At 41.5% G+C, this 21,247-nt stretch overlaps 1 protein-coding gene across 2 annotated transcripts in view; it reads right to left on the bottom strand.

Moving 5' to 3' along the window:
* Window positions 1-21,046, bottom strand: part of LOC147018060 (filamin-A-like) — a 42,729-nt gene extending 21,683 nt beyond the window's left edge. Inside the window, exons 1-11 of one of the 2 annotated variants that reach the window (XM_085897354.1) lie at window positions 20,784-21,046; window positions 17,987-18,234; window positions 17,539-17,637; window positions 14,476-14,560; window positions 9,976-10,116; window positions 9,159-9,287; window positions 4,130-4,303; window positions 3,139-3,300; window positions 2,449-2,652; window positions 2,045-2,197; window positions 1,812-1,934 (exon numbers count right to left, since the gene is read on the bottom strand). In XM_085897354.1, coding sequence (XP_085753480.1) covers window positions 1,812-1,934; window positions 2,045-2,197; window positions 2,449-2,652; window positions 3,139-3,300; window positions 4,130-4,303; window positions 9,159-9,287; window positions 9,976-10,116; window positions 14,476-14,512 — 1,123 coding nt within the window. In that variant the 5' untranslated portion in view covers window positions 14,513-14,560; window positions 17,539-17,637; window positions 17,987-18,234; window positions 20,784-21,046. The remainder of the gene's footprint in view (window positions 1-1,811; window positions 1,935-2,044; window positions 2,198-2,448; window positions 2,653-3,138; window positions 3,301-4,129; window positions 4,304-9,158; window positions 9,288-9,975; window positions 10,117-14,475; window positions 14,561-17,538; window positions 17,638-17,986; window positions 18,235-20,783) is intronic. The other variant, XM_085897355.1, reaches the window with a different exon arrangement.
* Between the last annotated feature and the right edge of the window lie 201 nt (window positions 21,047-21,247).

Consider the following 21,247-nt stretch of genomic DNA (forward strand, 5'->3'; position numbering starts at 1 on the left):
TTATTGAAAAAAAATTAAGTAATGTTTTAAAACTTATATTGGGTTCTTTTTGTAAAGACCAGTATTTTTTTTTTAAACTTTATCACCAAAAGATGAAAACTCAAAACTCTCTTGCTTCTTAGAGTGGTTGAAGCAAAGATCAAGAGTGGAATATTTTTCTCTCATAAATCGGACTTGACGAGCCATTTTAAGAAGCTGTGAAGAAAAATATCAGGAAGAGAATAAAGCAGAGTGAGAGGGGCATTGGTTAGATTTTAAAAGCAGCAAAGTTCGCAACATCGGCACACGTCACACCTTACCTCCATATGCCTGAGTACAGCAAGCACAGCGGTAGGAAGGAGAAGGAAAATATAGGTGGGAGAGGCAGAGGGCACAAAGGTTAGCAGCTGGATTCGAAACAAGACCACAAATGGAGGAAGCCTAAGAAATAAACTCGCATGACAACGAAGGTCAACAGTTTCAAGCATTTGATACTTTTTAGTAATACACTTGGTCTTCTCTTCCCATTGGCGATGTGTGCTTTCTTCTTCAAAGACAGCTATATCAACACTCAGTAAGACAGCAGGAAAAATAAATAAACAAGCAGTCATAGACTGGTACTTACGAAATCATCAACTTGACCTCTCACCTTGTCTAATAAAAGCTGTCTCTAGAGAAGGTAGCGATGCAAACCAGAAGTTTCTACGATAATTCTGTACCAAACCATCAAAAATCGTAACGTCGACCGAAGCAAAAATCTCCATTTCTCCACGCAATTATTTTATATTATTTTATTAAAGTCACAAAACCGTAATATTCAGCCATCCACCAACAATCTTTACATAATCCGACGGCTCAGCGAGTCAGGCATGCGAGGATAACCTTTATTGGGATAAAAATGACTTTTAAACACCATCTCTATCGAAAACACCGTCAGCGTGCACACGGAAAACCTTTACGTGACTCAACGATGCGTCTGCTCGAGCGCACTGCACCACATGACAAGTGACGCGCGAGTGAAATATTTTTTATACAATCTTAAAACGTCTCCAAAACATCCGATTTTTACCAGAATTTCGACAACCGAGTTTTAAGTGTCCTAAGCGATCACAAAAACCGAAGACAAAATTGAAATCGAAGTTAAAACGAACTCGTAACGTTGAGCAAAGCAAAAATACTCCATTTCTCTACATGAATTTACGGAATTATGTTTGACCTCACTGTGACCTGACCTTTGACTGATTTTGACCAAAATCTAATCAGCACTAGCCATCGCCCTCCTGAATCACGTGGTGTAATTTGACATTGGTAGCTTCTTCCGTTCGAGTTATCGTGCCCACAAACAAACACACAAACAAACACACAAACAAACACACAAACAGAGGACGGAAGTCATCAATATACTTACGAAATCTTTAGATTTCGTAAGTAATAAAAAGATCTTCAGTGGCATCAATGGAATAGTTCCATGACTCATTCACACAATCGCGAATCACCTAATTTTAGTCAAGGTACCTTTTTGAGATTGAAAGCCGATTTAAACGAGTGACGATGGACTGGTATCAGTTGATCAAGGATAATTTCCATATGTAATATGCAAAAGAAGAGGGTGTATTAATCAAGATAATTTTTTTGACAAGAATGTTGAGGATGGAAGAAATTTGAAAAAAAAAAGAAAAGAAAAAGGTCAAGATGAGACTAATAATGCGATGGGAATGTAAAGGAGAGGATTATATACTCACGTCCCCAAATTAATCAAATTAATGTACGAGCTCCTCCAGGATACTTAAGTCCTGTGAAGATGCAATGAAGTCACATGACAAAACACTGACCTGGAATTTTGAGGGTCACATCACAAACACTGCCCACAGATGCAACAGAAGGCTCTCGCTGCCTTCGTGTCACCATCTGACGCAACCGCCCCTCCCCAGTCACCTTCACACTAAATGGGCTGCCTGGAAATCACAGACCAATGGTCATCAAATTGAAATTATTAGTCTTTAGCTCTTTTCAAAACAATACGAGTTTTTCCAATGACAAAACCATCAGCAAATTAAATGTGCACCTGGCACGTGCTCATCAGCAAATTTGATGCTGACAATGTAGTTTCCTGGTTCCATAGGGCAATAAGATATGCGGCATGTTCCATCTTCCAAGTCCTCACAGTTGATATCAACCTTGCTTGGGCCTTCGATGGCGAGGCTTAACCCACCATAACCTATCAAAAATCAACAGTTTAGATGACAAAATTTGGAGTTTGTATCCAATAATAGAGGTCAATCAACATTTTTGAGGCCTCATCTAAACAAGTCATTCTGTTCAACAGAGCGTTTATATAGAACGGTGTGATCAAATGTAAAAGAAAAAATAAAGGAAGTAAAATTTGAAATGTGATATTGGTGGAGAACAATATGAAAGACAAAGAAAAATATTCAGAAGAAATGAGAAATTGGCATCAAGACCACTCACCAGCATCACGTGTATCCACTGTAAAATATGACATCTCGAAGGTCTTTCCTTCCTGTAGGCCACGCCCAGCAACTTTTACTTTTGCAGAATCTCCAATTTCCGACGCACCCACCATCACCTTGAAGGGGCTGTTGGTCACGTGGTGCCCATTCTTTTTCACATTCACCAAGTGTTCACCCACAGCCTTGGGTGTAAAAGATACACCTGCAATGACATGCGTTTGTTCTCCTTTTTAATCCGAAAAAAAAAATACACAGCCAGGTCCACATCTGAACAATTGATTGCTCATCGTTTGTATATGGGCGTTTCCAAAAACCATTCACACAATGGCTAATCGCCTAATTAGTCAATGTACCTTTTGGAAATTGAAAGGTTATTTAAACGAGTGACCATGGACAGGTATCAGTTGATCAAGGATGATTTCCACATTTAATATGCAACAGAGATAGGCTCTCCTTTTGAGCAATTGGAGCAATTTGCAGTGATGTATTATATTAGTAACAAAATTGTGAACTTTGATTTTTTTTGTTGTTGTTGGAATCCTAATCACCCAAATGCAGGAACTACTTGCTCAAATAGCAACAGAGCAGTCATGTGCAAGCAAGAGCAATTTGCTTGTGCAACTGATTGCTCAGGTAGTCGTGACTAAACATTGAGCTCCTGAATTGGCACCAAAGCATTCCACCCTACCGATGTGTCCACTGGGCAAACGCTTCAGCAAGCAAGGCTCCTCATGACCAGATGGAGAGGTGATGGTGGCTGACAGTTGGCTCAGGTTGTTCTCCAGGACCTGCAGCGCGATGTCCTGACAACCACCCATGTTCAGCTGAGAAGTCCTCAAAGATTTGTCTCCTGGTACACAATACATATTCTGTGAGTTCAAAAAAACCAACCTTAGGATGTCAAACAAATATTTGATTTGAGAACCTGACTTTCAACTGTTGTTTAGCCACAGGTGTGACAGCGGCATTAGGAGAAGCATTAAAAATTGAGAAATGAGAGACTCAAGATAGTTCAAGGTATGCCAATGTTTTAGCTTTTCAGTACACAAGTATTAGATGTATTTAGTAAAACAATATGCTAATGTATTTTTTTTTTAATTATTTTTATACAGGAGAACATCTTGAGCTGTGTTCGTAATAAATCACCCAGGTTCAAATTCCATATACTTTATGTATTTTGTCCATTGTCCACTCAAGTCCTTGCAATTAATGTAAAATTACTGATGTGTAACCAATGTCTCTGTCCTGTACGCGTTTTCTGTCCAAACTACACTATCTTATCAGCTCTGTATTAAAAACGCCCCATTAATTCAAAAGACTTTGGATCTGGAGTAAAGTTTTAGCATTCACATGAAATATTAATGTGGGCCAGGTAACAAACTAGTTGGCATTGTGAGATGGCATGGTTGTTGATCATGCATTCCTCTTGCCAACACAGTAGTTCTCACTCTTAGATTGTGAGTAACACCAAGTTCAGAGATTTAATTCATGCGACTAATCAGTGGTCCTAAAAGGTTGATCGAGTCCAAAACTGATGGACTAAGTTCTATATGCACATACGTACATCTTGCCTGTGAAAACTTTGGCTTTTTTTTGAAACAACTTTTAGGTGTGAACACATTTTGCATATTGTGAGCATCACATGTTTTTGAACATCCCACAGAGCACATGAGACATACCAGTGATCCTGGCAGTGAAGGGACTCCCAGAGATATGCTCGTCATCAAACATGACGACAAGGCTGTAGTCTCCTAGTGCCGTCGGCAGATAGGACACAGAGCACGTACCATCTTTGTTGTCCGTGCACGTTATCTCGGCTTTGGATGGGCCCTCCACCGCCAAAGACAAACCACCTGTGCAGAAAACAATAAGCGTCTAAATCCTGGAGATAAGAGTAAAGTTATTCTCAAGTTTTGACATCAAAAATAATGTAAGCAGAAAATTTTCACTCCTGCAAACTAAGCAACCTCACAAAGCATTTGTATCGAGTACATTTGGAGCAGTGTTCAGCATTGTGGACCATGACTGCTGCATCTATTATTCTGCTTGATGTGGTGGTGGTGGTGGTGGTGGTGATGGTGAAAGCTCTGCATCACATTAGCACTTCCCATCCTCAAGTAGAACCATTAAAGCGCCTTCTCTATCACTGCAAATAAGTCAGATGTCAGAAGCATCATGGCCTTCGACCACTTTCATTTGGCCCTACTAGTACTGCAGCATAGCAAACCAATTGTTCGACTTTTCATAAAGCATCACAATTGGTACATATGTTGACTAATGTATTCTGAACAATTCTGGATATGGAGCCACTCGAGATTTTGCCTTGGTCAGCTTTGGCGGCCATTTTCCAAAATGGCCGCCATGCTACTTTAACAACATGGGATATCTGTCATTGTTATTCTCTTTGTAGGTTTCTCAGAGGTGATAAATACTCCATGTGTTGTGCATTTACAAAGGGAAACAATACAAATGTCATTTGTGTTGATTTATTATATTTCCAACCATTGTATTCGGGAAAAATGGTCATTTTTATGGGAAAATCCATTTTTGCACACAGCATCAGTGACAGGTTCAGAAGTATTTTGTTGTGGTGGTGGTAGTGGTGGAAGTGGTGTTGTAATTGGTAATATTGGTGTAGTCGTCATAGTAGTAAGTAGCATTAGTGTGGTAACAAGGTGTTTTGTGTCTTTGCAGAATATGGAGTGATAATCATCAGGAGCGGAGTCAACACGAGCGGGAGTGAGCATGTCAAAGAAGTTCCAGCTTGTGCATTCTTCCATGGACCGTGCGTCTGTTGGCCCATCCAACACAAACTGGGAACTGTGTGCCATATGCCAGGAGGACACAGCAGAGTCCCTTGTTTGCCCAGAAAATACGAAACGCCCAAACAGAGGGAGTGGGTACAAGACACTGGCTGGGAATCTCATGCAGTTTGGAGAGTTGGGCTTACTACCCAGAACGCTGCAGCTTGATAGACTTGATGAAGGAGAGGGCATCGAGGCCGCACTGGTTGCTCACAAAGCTGTCTATCATAAACGATGCATGCTTCGTTTTAATACAACACAGTTGTATTACACCGACGTCGTCGTCTTGGCGGTAATGGTAGCCCAGGCACTACCATGCATGGATGACCTCTGGATTGCCTTTGGGATGGGTACGAACTACCGCTACATCCCTGCCCATGAAATAGCTGCCTCCCTTGGTCCACAGAAGGCACGTGCCCTCCCTGTCTTCCATGCCATGACCGGATGCAACACGGTATCAGCATTCATGCGGCATGGGAAGAAATCTGCCTGGGCCACATGGAACTCGTTTCCAGAACTGACAGATTCTCTTGTGACCCTGACCACCATGCCAGTCAACATCCAGGATGACACATTGCACTGCATTAAAATGTTTGTGGTGCTCCTCTATGACCACACCAGTCCATATACGGACGTCAACGAGGCCAGAAAGAAACTCTTCGCCAAGAGGAACTCCGTCCAGCGCATCCCACCTACCTACGATGCTTTGGAACAGCATGTGAAGAGATCAGTCTTCCAGGGTGGCTATGTCTGGGGGCAGGTCTTGGTCCCTCAACTTGTGCTTCCATCACCAACAATCTGGGGCTGGCGGCAAAGAGAGGATGGGTCCTACGAACCGCTCTGGACCACACTCCTTGAGGTTTCAAAAAGCTGCTTCGAGCTGGTGTCGTGCAGCTGCAAAAAAGGCTGTAGAAACCGCTGCAAATGCAAGAAGGCTAATCTGCAATGCACTGGACTGTGTGCTTGTGAAGGAGAATGCCAGTAGACAGATGCAGTAGACACAGATTGAGATATTGGCCTAGCTTAGAATGTGCAAATGCAAAGTCGCATTGCTTGTAAAAGTGTTGACTTCTTGATCCAGAGCCAGTATACTTGAGCTCAGAAACTCATATTGTACTGGACTGATGTATGTGTGTACCACGTGTCCTGGTAGAATGGTAGTAGACAGTAAACCGTAGCTGCTTCAAAGTGAAGTGTGCAATAATTTGAGTACATTTTCTGAGTTTGTCATTATCACGATTATCAGTTCCCTTTTCAAAATAGAGTAAAGTATGTAATTTATAATGCAATTTTTGTTGATTCCAAACCGGTTGAATGTGATGAATATCATTTGACTCTTGTTCTCCAGGCAATAATAGGTACTTTTCAGCGAAAAGTTTCAGGAGAGCAGCAATTTACAAATCAAATAATGGCTTTTTTACCAAAAATACTGGCTCATAATATTTGAATATGCCTTTTCATGGTCAATTTACTGAATTTTACACTTTCCTTATATTTATCACGAATACAATAAGAAAATAAGAGCATATAGCCAATTTTGCTAAAGTAGAATGGCGGCCATTTTGGAAAATGGTCGCCGAAGCTGACCAAGGCACAATCTCGGGTGGCTCCATATCTAGAATTGTTTGGAATACATTATTCTACATGTGTTCCAATTTTGGTGCTTTTATGCAAATTTGAACAATTGATCTGAAATATCAGACTATGCTGCAGGACTATACACACTTTCCATCTCAATAGTCTGCCTCCTGCAAAAAGTTGCATGTGATCATTTGTGAACTCACTTCATGTTAACATCTCCAAGTCTGAGCTTCGTGGTCACTTTTACCTTTTCACTTTACTTCGTGCACCTCTTGTTGCCAAACTTACACGTTCATTAACCTTATCCATGAAAGGAAAAATCATCATCATAATCAACCTCTTTCCAAAGAAAATTATTCCAATGATCCAAGAGAGAAATATATACAGATAAGTTTCCATTTCATACTTTTTTTTGTCATCAAAGTTAGATTTGTGTACTGTACATAGGGAATCCAAGTTGTCACACCTAATGACATGACAGACAGTACTAATTGACAAACATTATTCATATCACATTATTCTACCCTCTCAGATGCATTTTGTGGATAACTATCAAGTTCGGTGGATACAATACACATCTCCAAGGTTGGTGGATTTTATTTTATTTTTCTTCCAAAATTTATTCTGCATCACCACGATTTTCAAAGGAGCTCAGACTTTTTTATTTTGTATTTTTAAATCAGATAAGCTGTTATGGTCATACCCTTGGTACTAGATGCCATTATTTTGAGTCCCAAAACAGAGCAAATAGCGTGAGAAACTTTATATTCACCTGACTTGTCAAAATAGAGGGAATCCATGGATTACCAAATTCAAACCACAATAATAATAATAAAAAATGAAATGTGATAACAATGTGGTTTGCTGTATGTGAAAACATTTATCGGAGTTTTATTGACTTTCTTTTCCTTTCCACGAGTCTCCTGTGAATGACACTCGCAACAAAAAAGTGCATTGTGTTACCTAGTTAATGGAGATCAAATCGGCTACACAGGTTCAACAAAACTTCAGGAACCTATGGAAGGCAGCCACCGTCGCAGAAAACTTCGTGGGTGGCACAAAAGGTTTATGGAGATTGGTAGCATGCTGCGGTTGAAGGGCACAGGCCAACCAAGCACAAGCGGTGAAGATGTTGAACACGTTCAAGTGCAGTCCCCAGAAGTCCATTCGGACTGCTGCTAGGGAGCTGCGGCTAACTCGCTCAATAATACATAGTATTGCACGCATGACTATGGCTGTGTGCGTACAAGATTCAGCTGGTGCATGCACTCGTGCCAGATGACTGCACAGAGCATATGGTTTTGCGGTGGACATTTTGGAATGCTCAGATGAAAATGACAGATTCCTACAATGTGTGCTCTTTGCAGACGAGTAAACTTTCTACATTTTGGGGAAGGTCAATGGACAAAACATCAGGATTTGGGGCTCTGATCCTTCCCATGAGGTCCGAGAACTTCATTGCAACAACTCAAATGTTAACGTTTGGTGAGTCGTATTGCATGACCAAGTCAATGGGCCATTCCCCTTTGCTGAAGCCATGATAAAGTCTGACAATTACTTCCACATGGTGGAAAACTTTGTACTCCTGCAGTTAGCGTACCTTCAACCAGAGATCATCGACTTGCAGGATGAAGCTTCCCAACAATAGAGTCTAATAGTACGCGGTTTCCTCAATGATCGATCGATTTGGTGCAATGATTCAATCCTGTGACCACCATGTTTGCTGGACATAAACCCTCGGATTAATTTTTTTCTCTGCAGTTATGTGAGGGACTGTGTACTAAAGTAGGGTTACTGATATTGTGGATCTGAGGAAGAGGATGAGAACTGTAATCGAGACCATAAATACAGGAATGCTGAACCAAAGCTGTAAGGAGATAGAGTACCTCCTTGTCATGCTATGTGTGACAAGGGCTGCTCATATAGAAGTGTACCAATGATGATCTTCCCTAATCTAGACAATAAAACTTCGAAAAATGTATGTACATGCAGGAAACTGCATCATCATTTCATTTTTGGTTTTTTATTCCAGTTTATATTTGGAACGGTAATTTGTGGACAACCTGTAAAATTAGATAGTACACTGTACATATTATTCTGTGGTCACATAGACCTTCAAATTGAAATGCTACAAAAGTGATCACAGAACTTTTGGGATCATCCTCAAAGGCCCTTGTGCATTATACATATAACACGCAGTGGAAGGACATTAACTGACAATGGATAAGTCAATAGTCTGAGATTTATAATCTGGGGTCATAGGTAAATGCTAATATGGGAACACCAAACAAGCCAATTTTAGCTCAACAACCAATAAGCTCACCTTCCCCAGCATTCTTTGTATCGATTGCAAAGTGCGTTGGTTGATTGACGGTCCCGTGCGTAAGACCTGGCCCATATGCAGTTACGTGTCCACTGTTGATTGCATCAACATAAAACTGCAGTGGACTGCCTGCTCAAAAATAAATGGGGCAAGGTAAAAAAAAGATGCAGAAGAGGTTTGGGTGGGGGAGAAGGGTGGTACTGATGTTACTTGTGTATGTGCAAGCAAAATAAGTGGAATATTTTTTGTGTTACTCAATTGTGAGACCACGACAGCGAATCGAAGACAGCATGCAGCTATGCACAAGTCATTGCAGAAAAGCAAACATATTTATGATTTTGAAGTAGAGATGGAATATCAAGTATATTATTCTCCAAAATAATTCTACTTTTTCTTTTAAATGAGACAATCGGTTTAAATATTTTGGTCCTTTGACAGGGTGGAATAAGGTTGAAGAAACACTGATAGCAGGAAAGGTTGGAAAGGTGAATCCTTCTCTCCAAACTCTACCGAACCACTCCCTTTTTCCCTTTAATACAGATCCTCCTCAGTTCTTCAATTTAGTATCCTGAGCATTTTTCTTTTGCTGCAATCCAGACTGTGAGAATGAGGTCATCTTGCCCCACCTTTCCTCTAACCAGGAAGAACAAAAGTAATCAATTAAAAAAAAAATTATTGGCAGAAGCAGCTGGAAAAATATCACCAAGGTCAAACAACGATCTTAAAAAAATGCTTCAAGGGAAAGAAAAAAAAAAGAAGAAAAGGATAAAAATGAAAAGTTAAGGAAGTATTGTTTGTCAGCATGAGCAAGTTATACCTGGGATATGGTTCCCATCATATTTGATATCCATTTCATGCAGGCCTTTCTCCACAGGGGCATACTGCACCGTCAAAGTACCATCTCCATTGTCAGCAATCTCTGGGACAGCCTTGCGGCCGGACGGCATATGGACCTCTCCTGATATGAGCAACGAGCAGTGAAGATTAAATTAAGTACAGGTAGAAAAGGATAAAGGGAGAAGGAAAGCAGGCGAGTATTGCAAGTACCCCAATCTCAAGTAATAGCTACAAAGTCAGGTATGGGAGCATGCATGAGAGGAGCACGTCACTGCATCCACTTTGTCAGTCCTCCAGGGGCCTCCATCTGGCCATCCCCCAGGCAGATGCTTGGCCCATCCCCATCCTCTTCAAGATGCTGCTCAACATGTTGCAACCACGAGGCACGTGGTCGGCCCATTGGCCTCCTCCACTCACGATGCTCCCTCACTGAGAGAATCTCATGAGCAGGATCAGCGTCAGGAAAACGAGCCGCATGTCCATACAGCCGCAACTAATGCTCACAGACTATGCAGGTAACAAATCTCATTCGAATCTCTCTCAGCAACCACTCGTTGGACACAAAGTCTGACCAGCGGTAGCCACGGATTCTCCAGAGACCTGGTACCAAAGGAATCAAGTCTCAATCTCAGGCCCCTGGTAAGAGTCCAAGTCTCACATCTGTAGAGCAAGACTGGAAGCACCAGAGGCCTGAAAATTCGGACTTTTGTCCTCCTACACAGGTACCGGCAGCACCACACCCCATGATCCAGTGAATCCATGACTCCCCAGGCCCGACCCACACGTCGACTGTGTGGAAGAAAAATAATTATAATCATGTATTCTCAATTAGATTCACTTGTTCTTGCACTTTATAAATATAATTTTTGTACTGGAGTCAAATTGTCTGTCTGTAAAGTTTCCCTTTTCCCCGACAGTCTTTTCACCTTCATAAGGATAAACGAATATCTTACCAGGAAAAAAGGTCTTGCTCGCTGCATGGAAACAGGCTGACCTGGTTGATAACACTACAAACTTTCACTTTGTGCCTATCCCATAGTTGAATTGCAAAATGTATCACCCTCCTATGATTTGGATGTCAAATGAGAACAAGAGGGATTGCTTCGGGATTCTTGTTAGCGGAGATCATTGAATGCTTTACCATTAGTGTTTTTCCCTCCATGTATGTGAAAGTAAAGATTCTCTTTCGACGTACTTTGCCCGAGTGGACAATTGAGTTCTTGTGGTTCACCAGAATTGACCGCTGGTACTCAGCCAGTGGAGACATGAATATCACTGCCATGGTAAGTCAATCTCTCAGTGACCTCAACATCCTCACCACAAACAGGTACAGACAAGACAGCAGCTTCCCGATGCCATTGAAAGCCTGGATCTTAGTTTTGACCCAGGAAACCCAGAATCACAGTGGCTCCAACTCCTCATTCAGCACCTTGAGGGCCCCCAAAAGGATATCCAGTCAGAACAAAGATGATTGCATCATCTGCGAAATCAAGGTCAGAGATCTTGACATTCCCAAACAATGTACCACGGCTTGATCTCTCCGACATCCTCCCCAGAATCCAATCCATACAAGTGCTGAAAAGTGTGAAGGCCAGTACTCACCCCTGACAAACCCCAGTAACAACTGGAAATAGGTCAGAGATGGTATCACCACACCTCACGGCACTCTCAGTACGAAAGTAGAGTTCAGACATCAGATTGATCAGTTTTGGTGGCACCTCACGAAGACCGAGAATCCTCCAGAGGACATCCTGTTTCACTGAATCGAATGCTTTACAGAAATCAACATAGGCTGCAAGCAGCCCCTGCACAAACTCTCGTCTGCGTTCGGTGAGGACACGAAGAGCAAGGATACGGTCAATCATTGACCTCTTTGGTGTAAAGCCTGACTGCTCTCTGTCACTGGTGCTCGCGCAGATGGTGGCGAACCCAATCAAGAATTATCCGAGCAAAGACCTTTCCTAACACTGAGAGCAGCAGCATCATCCCTCCGTATTTGTTGCAATTCTGGCGATCAACCTTCCCTTTCCAGAAAGGGACAACAAGACCCCCCTTACAGTCAGTTGGGATGATGCCTGTGTTCCAGGCAGATCACAGAACTGCAAGCAATGAGATGAGTTCAGCATTTTCACCAGCCTTGAGAAGTTCAGCAGGGATGCCACAGATCCCAGGAGCTTTACCCCATTTCAGCCGGTTCACCGCACCCTGTGTTTCCACAAACAAAGTGGATCACAGTTGATTGGAGGAAGAGCAAGAGGGATAGTGACACCCGAAATCCAACTCAACAGCTGGTGGGTCAGCCTGGTATAGCCACTCAAAGTAACTGGCCCAACGGGCCTTCACTTCGGACTCCTCTGTCAAGAGCCCACCACCCTCTGCTCTTAATGCAGTGCACCGAGGAATGGGCTTGGAGGAACGCAATGTGTGAATTGCCCTGCAAGCAGGATGAGAATTACTTGACCACAGGTGATGCTCTACCCCCTCACACATCGGCCTCCTTGTCTTCCCTCAGCACGTGTACAGTTTTTTGCCTCAACTCTTTGAACAGCTCAGTTCTGCCATGAAGCCTGTTCCTGTGACTCTTGTGTCTCAAGGGACACTCGATGCCATGGACCAAATTCTTCTTCGCCCTACGGTGAGTTCCAAGAAATCCACCAGCAACATCAAGGATGGTGGTATTGAAGGTACTCCACAACTCTTTGGGATTTCCCAAAGCATCCAGGCTACTCAAATCCTGACTCAGCCTGATCACAAACTCCTCAGCTTCCCTCTCATCCTTGAGCTTGCCAAGATCTAGCGTAGACTGCGATGGTACCATTCTCTCAGATTTAAGCTGCAATTTCAGAGTTGTTATAACAAGCCTGTGGTTGGTGTTGAGAAACTGAGTTCTCCAGTAGACCCTGCAGGTCTGGATCATCCTCCAGCTACTATCAACAATCACATGGTCAATCTCCTTTGCCACATCACCAGCGTTAGAACACAAAGTCCAGTGATGATCCTGTGGGTGCTGAAACCATGAACCAGCCACCCGAAGTCCACGACTTCTTGCAAAGTCAATGAACTTGGTGCTCTTCTGGTTCACATTTTCAGACCTATGGGGACCAACACATGTCTCATAACCAACCCTATCAGTTCCAGTCGATGCACTGAAATCCTCCAAGCCAAGAAGAGTATCTTGCCTGGGGCACTGATCAACCACAGACTGGAGCATGGCATAGAATGTGTCCTTCACGGTGAGATCACTCGTCTCAGTTGGAGCATATGCAGTGACCAGGGAAATGACACCCAAGGAGTGACGAATCCTTAGTCTCAGAATACGCTCATTGACCGGTGTTACCTCAATTATCTTTGGAGTCAGCTTATTGGACACTGCTACAGTAACTCCTTGGGCATGGTAACCATTGTTGCAAAAAGTTTTCTTTGGGGGGGGGAGGGGGTGGGGAACATTGATAAATAAACAAAAAAACAAAGAAGAGGTCATGCATTTTGCAAAATCCAAACAAATAGTTGCCATGGCAGCAGCAATTTCAAATATTGACTTATCAAGGGTTTTACATGAATGATTGTTAAGCATAACAAATTTGGTTGAAACATTTTCTAACCAGGAAGTGTTTAACAGGTTTTGGATGGCTTTGAACTTTACCTTTGACCAATTTTGACCAACCTGAACACAAATAATGCACATACAAACAAATTAACAGTTCAAGTTTCAATTGGACATCTTGAAAAATTGAGGTATGGCAATAATTAAATCATACAAAGTTCCATTTGATTGTAATTGGGTGAAATTGTTGTCATGGAAACCATTGACATGTCAAAACGGCTAAATAAATCATTCCGATTTTCCATGAAAATTCAGTGATGAAATATGCAAACCATGTTCTGATTTCAAGTCAATCAGATGAAAATTGGTCATTTATGCGACTTTGGCAATTGGCCCTTTGACATCAAAAACAATAGGCTTCCAGATTTTGATCGGTGAAGCAATACAGTGACCCAATACACAAATTATGTTCAAACAAGCAGAGTACCCACCCTCTGAGTGGGTGGAGTTTTTGCATTATTTGCTGAAAAAGTAGAGTCTGTTTATTGAAAGAAGATGAGAAATGTTTGCATGGTGTGCATCTAAATTGTCCACTGGGTATATTGGGTCTAAATATGTGAGGGGTCAAAATGGGTCTGAAGAGTAAGTTCCAATAGTACATAGACGTATTCACAGGATATATATATATATATATATATATATATATATATATATATATATATATATATATATACATACATATACATATATCTATACATATACACACACACATTTTTCATGTCAATCAGATGCAAATTGACAATGTGGCCTTGAACTTTGACCTACTGACTTCAAAAATAATGGGCTTCCAGCTTTTATAACAAGCGAGGTGCCAGCTGTGAATTATATAAAGCAGCATGTGGAAATTGAAAAGCTATTCTTAATATAAACCCTTACCTGTAATGTGCCCTTTACGGACAGTAAATGGAATCATAAGACTGAAAGGGCGGAGTGGTTCCCTGCCGATAGCCTCCTCTGTTGCCTGTTTCATCAGGTAAAGGCAAGCTTACAATCAGGCAAAGGCAAGCGGGTAAACAAATGACACGATTTTGCAAAGCATCACATCAGCATCAATCATCTCACATTTCCGCAAAGCACAGTTGCGAAAGTGATTAGGTTCAATCAGGTGTGCATAGAACTGCATTTGATGATGGATCACAAAATGGGTAATATTAGCAATTTGTAGCATTGTGGGTTGTCTCCAAAAAAAAAATTAATTATTTTCATTGGTAAAAGTGAATTTGGAAAAGGCAAAAAAAAAAAAATTTGGATTTCTTGGCAAACTATTCTCCAGAGCTACTATTTTAATTTTGAGTTTATAGAGAAAATATTTTTTCAAAGCACAGATGAAGTGACAATTACGGAAGGCGAAACCTGTGCAGAGCATTGAAATGGTTAAATTTCGAGTGGATTGATAAAAATGTTCATGTTCATTAAAAATTAAAGCATTTCCTTTTCACGAGGCAGCTAATATGGCTTCAGATGCAACAAGGTAATGCATAAAACCGGTCATATCACATCCCTGTATTTAACAAGTGGAATGGATACAGTGAGTTCCAACAAACCATCACAGTACTCTGCACAAAGTGACAAGGGAAGTGACAGACCCAGCAGTGCTTTAAGGAGCAGATAGATTGGAAAAAATGAATTTCATGGGAGCAAGTCCAGCAGCCTGTGAAGATGCATTACACGGCAAAATAAAATTATATGCTGTCCTCCTGCAAAGTAGCGTGGAAACGGGCAAGAGTGAGAGAGGTCACATGACTTCAACTGCCATGCAGTACACCACCAGCAAGATGCCTGAAAAGGAATGAGTTGAAGAGAAAACAGTGTAGCGTGATTCCCTTTCAACGCCATGCACCTTGTAAAGTGGCGGTGAGTTACTGGGGGGCAGGCTGTGGATGGCACGCAGTCAGTCGTGCAGTGGAAGCAAAGCCCATGGTGTGGAAGCAGACTGGTTCAAGTGTAAGGTGAATGGGGAAAGGGGGTTGGGGGAGGGGTGGAGGGTGACCGAGCGTGTTACTTGTTTTTAGAACATCTAAAAATGAAGGACAAATCTCAAAAACCCAACTGCTTTGAACTGTGCTGTCTGTCAGATTTTTCCGGCTTTCTACTTCTCCTGTGCCAAAGAGCTGTTTGCGATTGTTGACTTTTTTATTGAACGAAAATAAAGCCAAACCATTTTTCATTCTGTTCCCAATTCCACTTGATAGTCTTGGTAACTCAATCTAAAAATAAAATAAAATAAAAAAAAAAATCGCAAATAACCTCAACATTAATCTTTAAACTTTTACAAATGTTCTATCACATGAAATTTTTTTTTTTTTTTTTTTCATCGACTATGGCTGCTTGCCCAGAAAGTGCTTGGAAATGCACTGAAGTTGCATTTACTGCTTAACATTGCATTTGTTTTTTTTTTATAAACAAAGATGAAAGTTAAATTTGATAATGATGTTAACGAGTAATTCTCAAGTTTTGAAATTTGAAGTAAGATTCCATTACCTGCCATGCAATTAACATGCTGAGGCTTTTGTCCAGTAGTAGACTGAAAACAGCTGATGACCCAATTCATGTATAGATAGAATTTTTATTTTGCATTTTTTTTTTCTTCAGCAACAACGATACAAAGAAAAATTTGATAATAATCTTACCTAGTAATTGCGTTTTGAAAATCAGATTCCCTTACTAAAAAAATAAACACAAGAAGGATGTGCATCGTACGATACTTGCGAAATCCAAACCAAAAAAAATAGTGGCCATTGCTGCTTCCATGGCAACTATTATCTGACCTAAAAAAAAAACAACTCTGACCTCAAAAAAAATTAATAAAATTGACCGATCAAGTGTTTTACATGATTGAATATTGTGCATAAAAAAATTTGGCTGTTTTATCAACGAACTGCGGCCTAATCTGCATTTTACAGGTTTTGGATGGCCTTGAACTTTGACTAATGTTGACCATATTGTTTGCACATATGTATAAATAAGCTGTGTAAGTTTCAATTTGATATATTTGAGGTATGACAATAATAAAGTCACAAAAGTCCTATTTGATTATAATGGGATGAAACTGTTGTCATGGAAACCGCTGACATATCAAAATGGCTAAAGTGATCATTCTTTTTGGTGACCCAATATGCAAATCTTGTTCAAATTTCAAGTTTAAATCAGATGAAAATTGACAATTTTAGAAATTTGAGCTTGAAGTCCACATTTTTGATCTTGATCACTTGAGAAAATAGCTGACCGGAAGTTATCGACCAACCACCGATTTTAAAATGGCTGGCTGAGTAGAATGTGGAGATGCACACTGGAAGTCTCGAAAATGACTGCACAAAGTTCTCAAAAAGTTGGTCAGGAAACATTACCTTGCTGTGACCTAGCCCTTTGACCTCAAAAACAATCAGCTACTAGCTTTTGACTAGCTTCACCAGTTGGTTTAATTTTGTGAAGATTGGTGTAGAATTGCGGCCTGTAGACGACCGACAGACAAATACTCAGGAAACGAATAAACAGTCCTTGCGCATCTTCAAATTTGCAAGTAAAAAAAAAAAATGAGGTGCCAGCCATGACAAAAGTTATACAAGAAGCATGGGAGAATTAAAAGGCTATTCCTAAACCCTTACCTGTAATGTGACCTTTATTAACATTGAATGGATTCTTCCAAATGATGTGGACTATGATTTTACTCACTTCTTGCTTTTCAACATCCCTTGCTTCGATACTTGTCTCCCTTAAAACCCTTCACATGGTGCAGAACCACATCCTACCTCTGCCATATACCTTGTGTTTGAAAATATGTCACCCAGGGAATGAAAGTTTTGAGCTCAACGCTTTTTCCATGAGCCTCGAGTGAAGGATACAAAAATGTAAAATGCTTCTTTGAAGCAGAAAGGGAGTAATTCTAGTAAGATGTAGAAAAGACAGGGGGACAGTGTTGTGTAAAACGGAAACAGGTACCGAATGCGGTTGTGGGAAAGCATCTGCATCATGGGCAGCCCGAGCCGGGCGTTGCACCCCTTCATGAGGCTGCTCCGTTACGGGGTTGGCATCAGAGGCCTGCTGGCATGAGGTGTCATTAGAAACACAGGGTGCTATTGCAGATGGTGCTATAATACCAAACTGCATAGCAATACAAAGCTCTGCAGGAAAGTTGGCACCATCTTCAGCACATCTTCAGAACAGAGCCTGTGTGATTCCCATCTTTTAGTAGAACACCAGCAACATCAACAGGTGTTTGAGAAAGAAGTGCGAGAAAATGAGGAATCCAAGAGTTGATGCAAGAAAATTTCAACCACAAACGAATATCTGTCCAAAAATTAGGTATTATGCAAGGCAGGAACTTGTATCTTAATCACAGAAAAACGAAAGGAAGAGGTAAAGATAGTCGGAATTTGATGGGACACACCGTAACATGGAAAGGACTGTTAGGCACAAGTTCTCCTCCAAAGCGAACAGCAAGGATGTATGGCCCGGGCTCTTGTGCTGTGAAGAAGATATCAAACGTTCCATCTGGATTCTCAGTTACATCGACGTCCAGCTCTGCGCCATCAGGTGTGCACACTCGACACGTCACCTTGCCCTTTCCAGCTGCTTTCGCATCCACTGTGATTACCGTTTGCTCGCCAATTTGGATTGAGGGTCTGGGGACACCACCTGTCCACAAACACAACAATAACAATAAAATGGAATAGCTAGGGGATATGAAGGGTTAACAATGTAATGGTAATTTGTCGAAGGACAGGTTAGGGCAATGCCATTGCTGCCAGATTAAGAGTAAACCTGCAAATCTTTATCGCTGCAAATAAGGCAGCCCAGAGAACACAATAACATGCAATTGAACCTCAAAACTTTGGTAAGCGTTGCAGCTGCCACAAGAAACAAGCATGCTGAAGGAAAAGGTAGTCAGGAAATAGGTTAGTCACAAAATATTTACAGCTGTAATTAGGGGCAAGCACATCATTGGAGAGGGGAAGGTGCATGGGTCGGGGTGGAGAGTCTGCAACATAACTTTCTAATGAAGCCAAAGTTTCACCAAAATGCAATTCCAAATAAACAAATAAAGCAAAATCTCCCAACAAAGTGCAATTTCCACTGCACTCCTCCATTCACATTGTTCATGATGGGCATTTCTTTTTTAGTTTTGTTGAAATCCTCACAGCATTTTCCCCTCCAAGAGGGACCTCACCCAGCCCAGTCTGAGTGCAACGTGGTGGCTGCTCTGGGTGAACTGAACATCAAACATAATGCCAGTTTTTGGAAAGCTTCCTATCAATACAGGACTTTCAAAGTGACGCAATCTGCCCCAGAATGATTGGTGTACATACGCAGAAACCCGTAGTCCCCGTCGTGTCCATCTTGTATTCCCTGTGTTCCCCACCCCATCCCTCTCTCTTCCACAGATCTGCGAATGTCTCTTACCCACTGTTTTGTCCTTCCCACTCCCACTCCTCTTGTCTCATGCCCCCCCTTGCTGTGCATTGTGTGTTTGCTCTCACACGAGCATCAACAAGGTATACAAATTTTTTTTTTTTAAATAAACAGCAGTGTTCAGGGAACCCTAAAGTATACTGTGTGTGCGCCAATTATTGTTACTGAAAATGGCAAACAAAATTTCTAAAAGAAGCTGAAAATACTTAGAAAAGTAGCTGAGAGCAAGGGTGTGGTTCTGCACAACAAAAGACCTGGAGAACCATCTCAGGTCACCGTAAGGGCAGCTACCCACACTGCAAACTCCCGACGGTGTGGACCAGTGAAAGGCCCGAGTGGCCGAGCATGTGCTACCCAAACCCCCGACGGAACGACACCGGTGAATGGACTTTGAACCATGCAGGAATGCATTGTGTGAACAGGGCAGGCTTGTTCATTAATTTAATGGACGTTTGCAATTGGAAAGACAATGCTCTGCGTCATTACCAAGCAAGTATAAGTTACAACTCTTCGACAAAGGACACCTTCGCAATGTGAAAATACACAAAGCCTGTATATGTGGATTGGGTGCTTCTGAGCACCAATGGGGAGGACATATCTGGGGCTTGTGGATGCACAGTGGGAGTTAAAAATAAACCTATAAAATGATATTTACTATTCATCATGTTGGTGGGGGGAGTGCGAGCTGTGAGGGATGTTATAAATATGTATGCATGTTCGCTTGGTTGGTTCTTGGGCCACAAGAGAAATTATATTAGATTTTTGCATCCATTGGTGGAAGTAGAAATTGTGTGTGTGTGTGTGTGTGTGTGTGTGTGTGTGTGTGTGTGTGTGTGTGTGTGTGTGTGTGTGTGTGTGTGTGTGTGTGTGTGTGTGTGTGTTATCACCTGCATGAACAAAAAATGGTACGAACTCGACACCTCGCATGCACGGATATTTCTCGTATACTCGTGAGTCCGATTTGCATCGAGGCGCAACAATTATGGTTAACCGCTTTGAAATTACCACTCTCTCATTTAAATGTTGAAAACTATGTTAAAAAGACAATTTGACTTGGATTTTGTCCGAGCACCGTCAAGTTAAAATTGCAGTGAGACACTGAAAACACACAAACGGCGCATGCGAGACAGGCTTCGTGAGCAATCATACGTCATTTTGAAAGTCCCAGATTGCAGAGGCTTGAAGTTAAGTTTCAATTTGCTGTACATCTGAATGACCAAGTCAGTTCTCTGCTTGCCCAAGGCTCAAGATTCCTTGAGAACATGGGATGAGGAGGTGATTCTGATAATCTTCAATATATTGGGAACATGTGGACTGATTTTTTTTTGTTCATGTTGTCCCGAGAAGGTATTTAAATTGTAGAAGCTGGAAGATAGTAGTGTGTGATGTTTTACCATTTCCCAAAGTCGGGATAATAAAGCCTCCACATAATTAATGGAAACCAATAGGTAGAAAAATATCTCAAGCTTTCCATTTTCAAACCCTTAAAAGCCCGAATCGGTGACATCAACTTGTCTTGCATCATGTCATGTTGGCTCAGGGCAACAGCTACGACAAGCCAGTCAGCATGATTGTGCTGAACACCTCTCATATTTGGACAACCAGGGTAGGTAGAACAGAACGAATAAAACAATGCAGTGAGATTGCACTGCAAGCTAGGCAGCGATAAGGGGAACATGCTGGGTCAGCTAAACATGCAAAAACAAGCAAAAGGACCAGGATACACACACAGCAACAGGTGTTGGAAAAGGTGGCTGGTGGTGCAAGCATCTTACCTAAGCCGTGACCTCCAATGGACACTAGAGGTCAAAAGGGCAGAGGAGAGGGAGGGCAGGTGAGAGATGCAGCAGTGATCTGGCACTATGATAAATGCGTGATGCAGTGGTTAAAGAGGAATCTGTTTACAAAGGTATGGGCTGGTGAAAGCAAGGTGAGGCAGTTTGCCAATTGAAACGAGTTAAGAGGAACAGTTACAGCACAGCACTCAACAGCATGGATGATTGACAGAATCATAACTTAAGATTTTTTTTTTCATACAATTTTGTGAAAGACTAAAAATACAGCCTGGTGATAACTTGTATATGATAACAGCATGATAAACAATTTCTAACTAGTGCCCGATGGATTAAACTTCAGTTCAGGAAAAATGTGTGCAGCATTTTGAGATCAATCACAACTATATATCCACAATTCAAAGATGAGAACACAATACAAGTTCCCCATGATGCATCTCACCATG

This window comes from Eptatretus burgeri, chromosome 10 (assembly GCF_056783735.1).
Source record: "Eptatretus burgeri isolate ZD-2024b chromosome 10, Ebu_testis_v1, whole genome shotgun sequence".
In the NCBI taxonomy this organism is placed as follows: domain Eukaryota; kingdom Metazoa; phylum Chordata; class Myxini; order Myxiniformes; family Myxinidae; genus Eptatretus; species Eptatretus burgeri.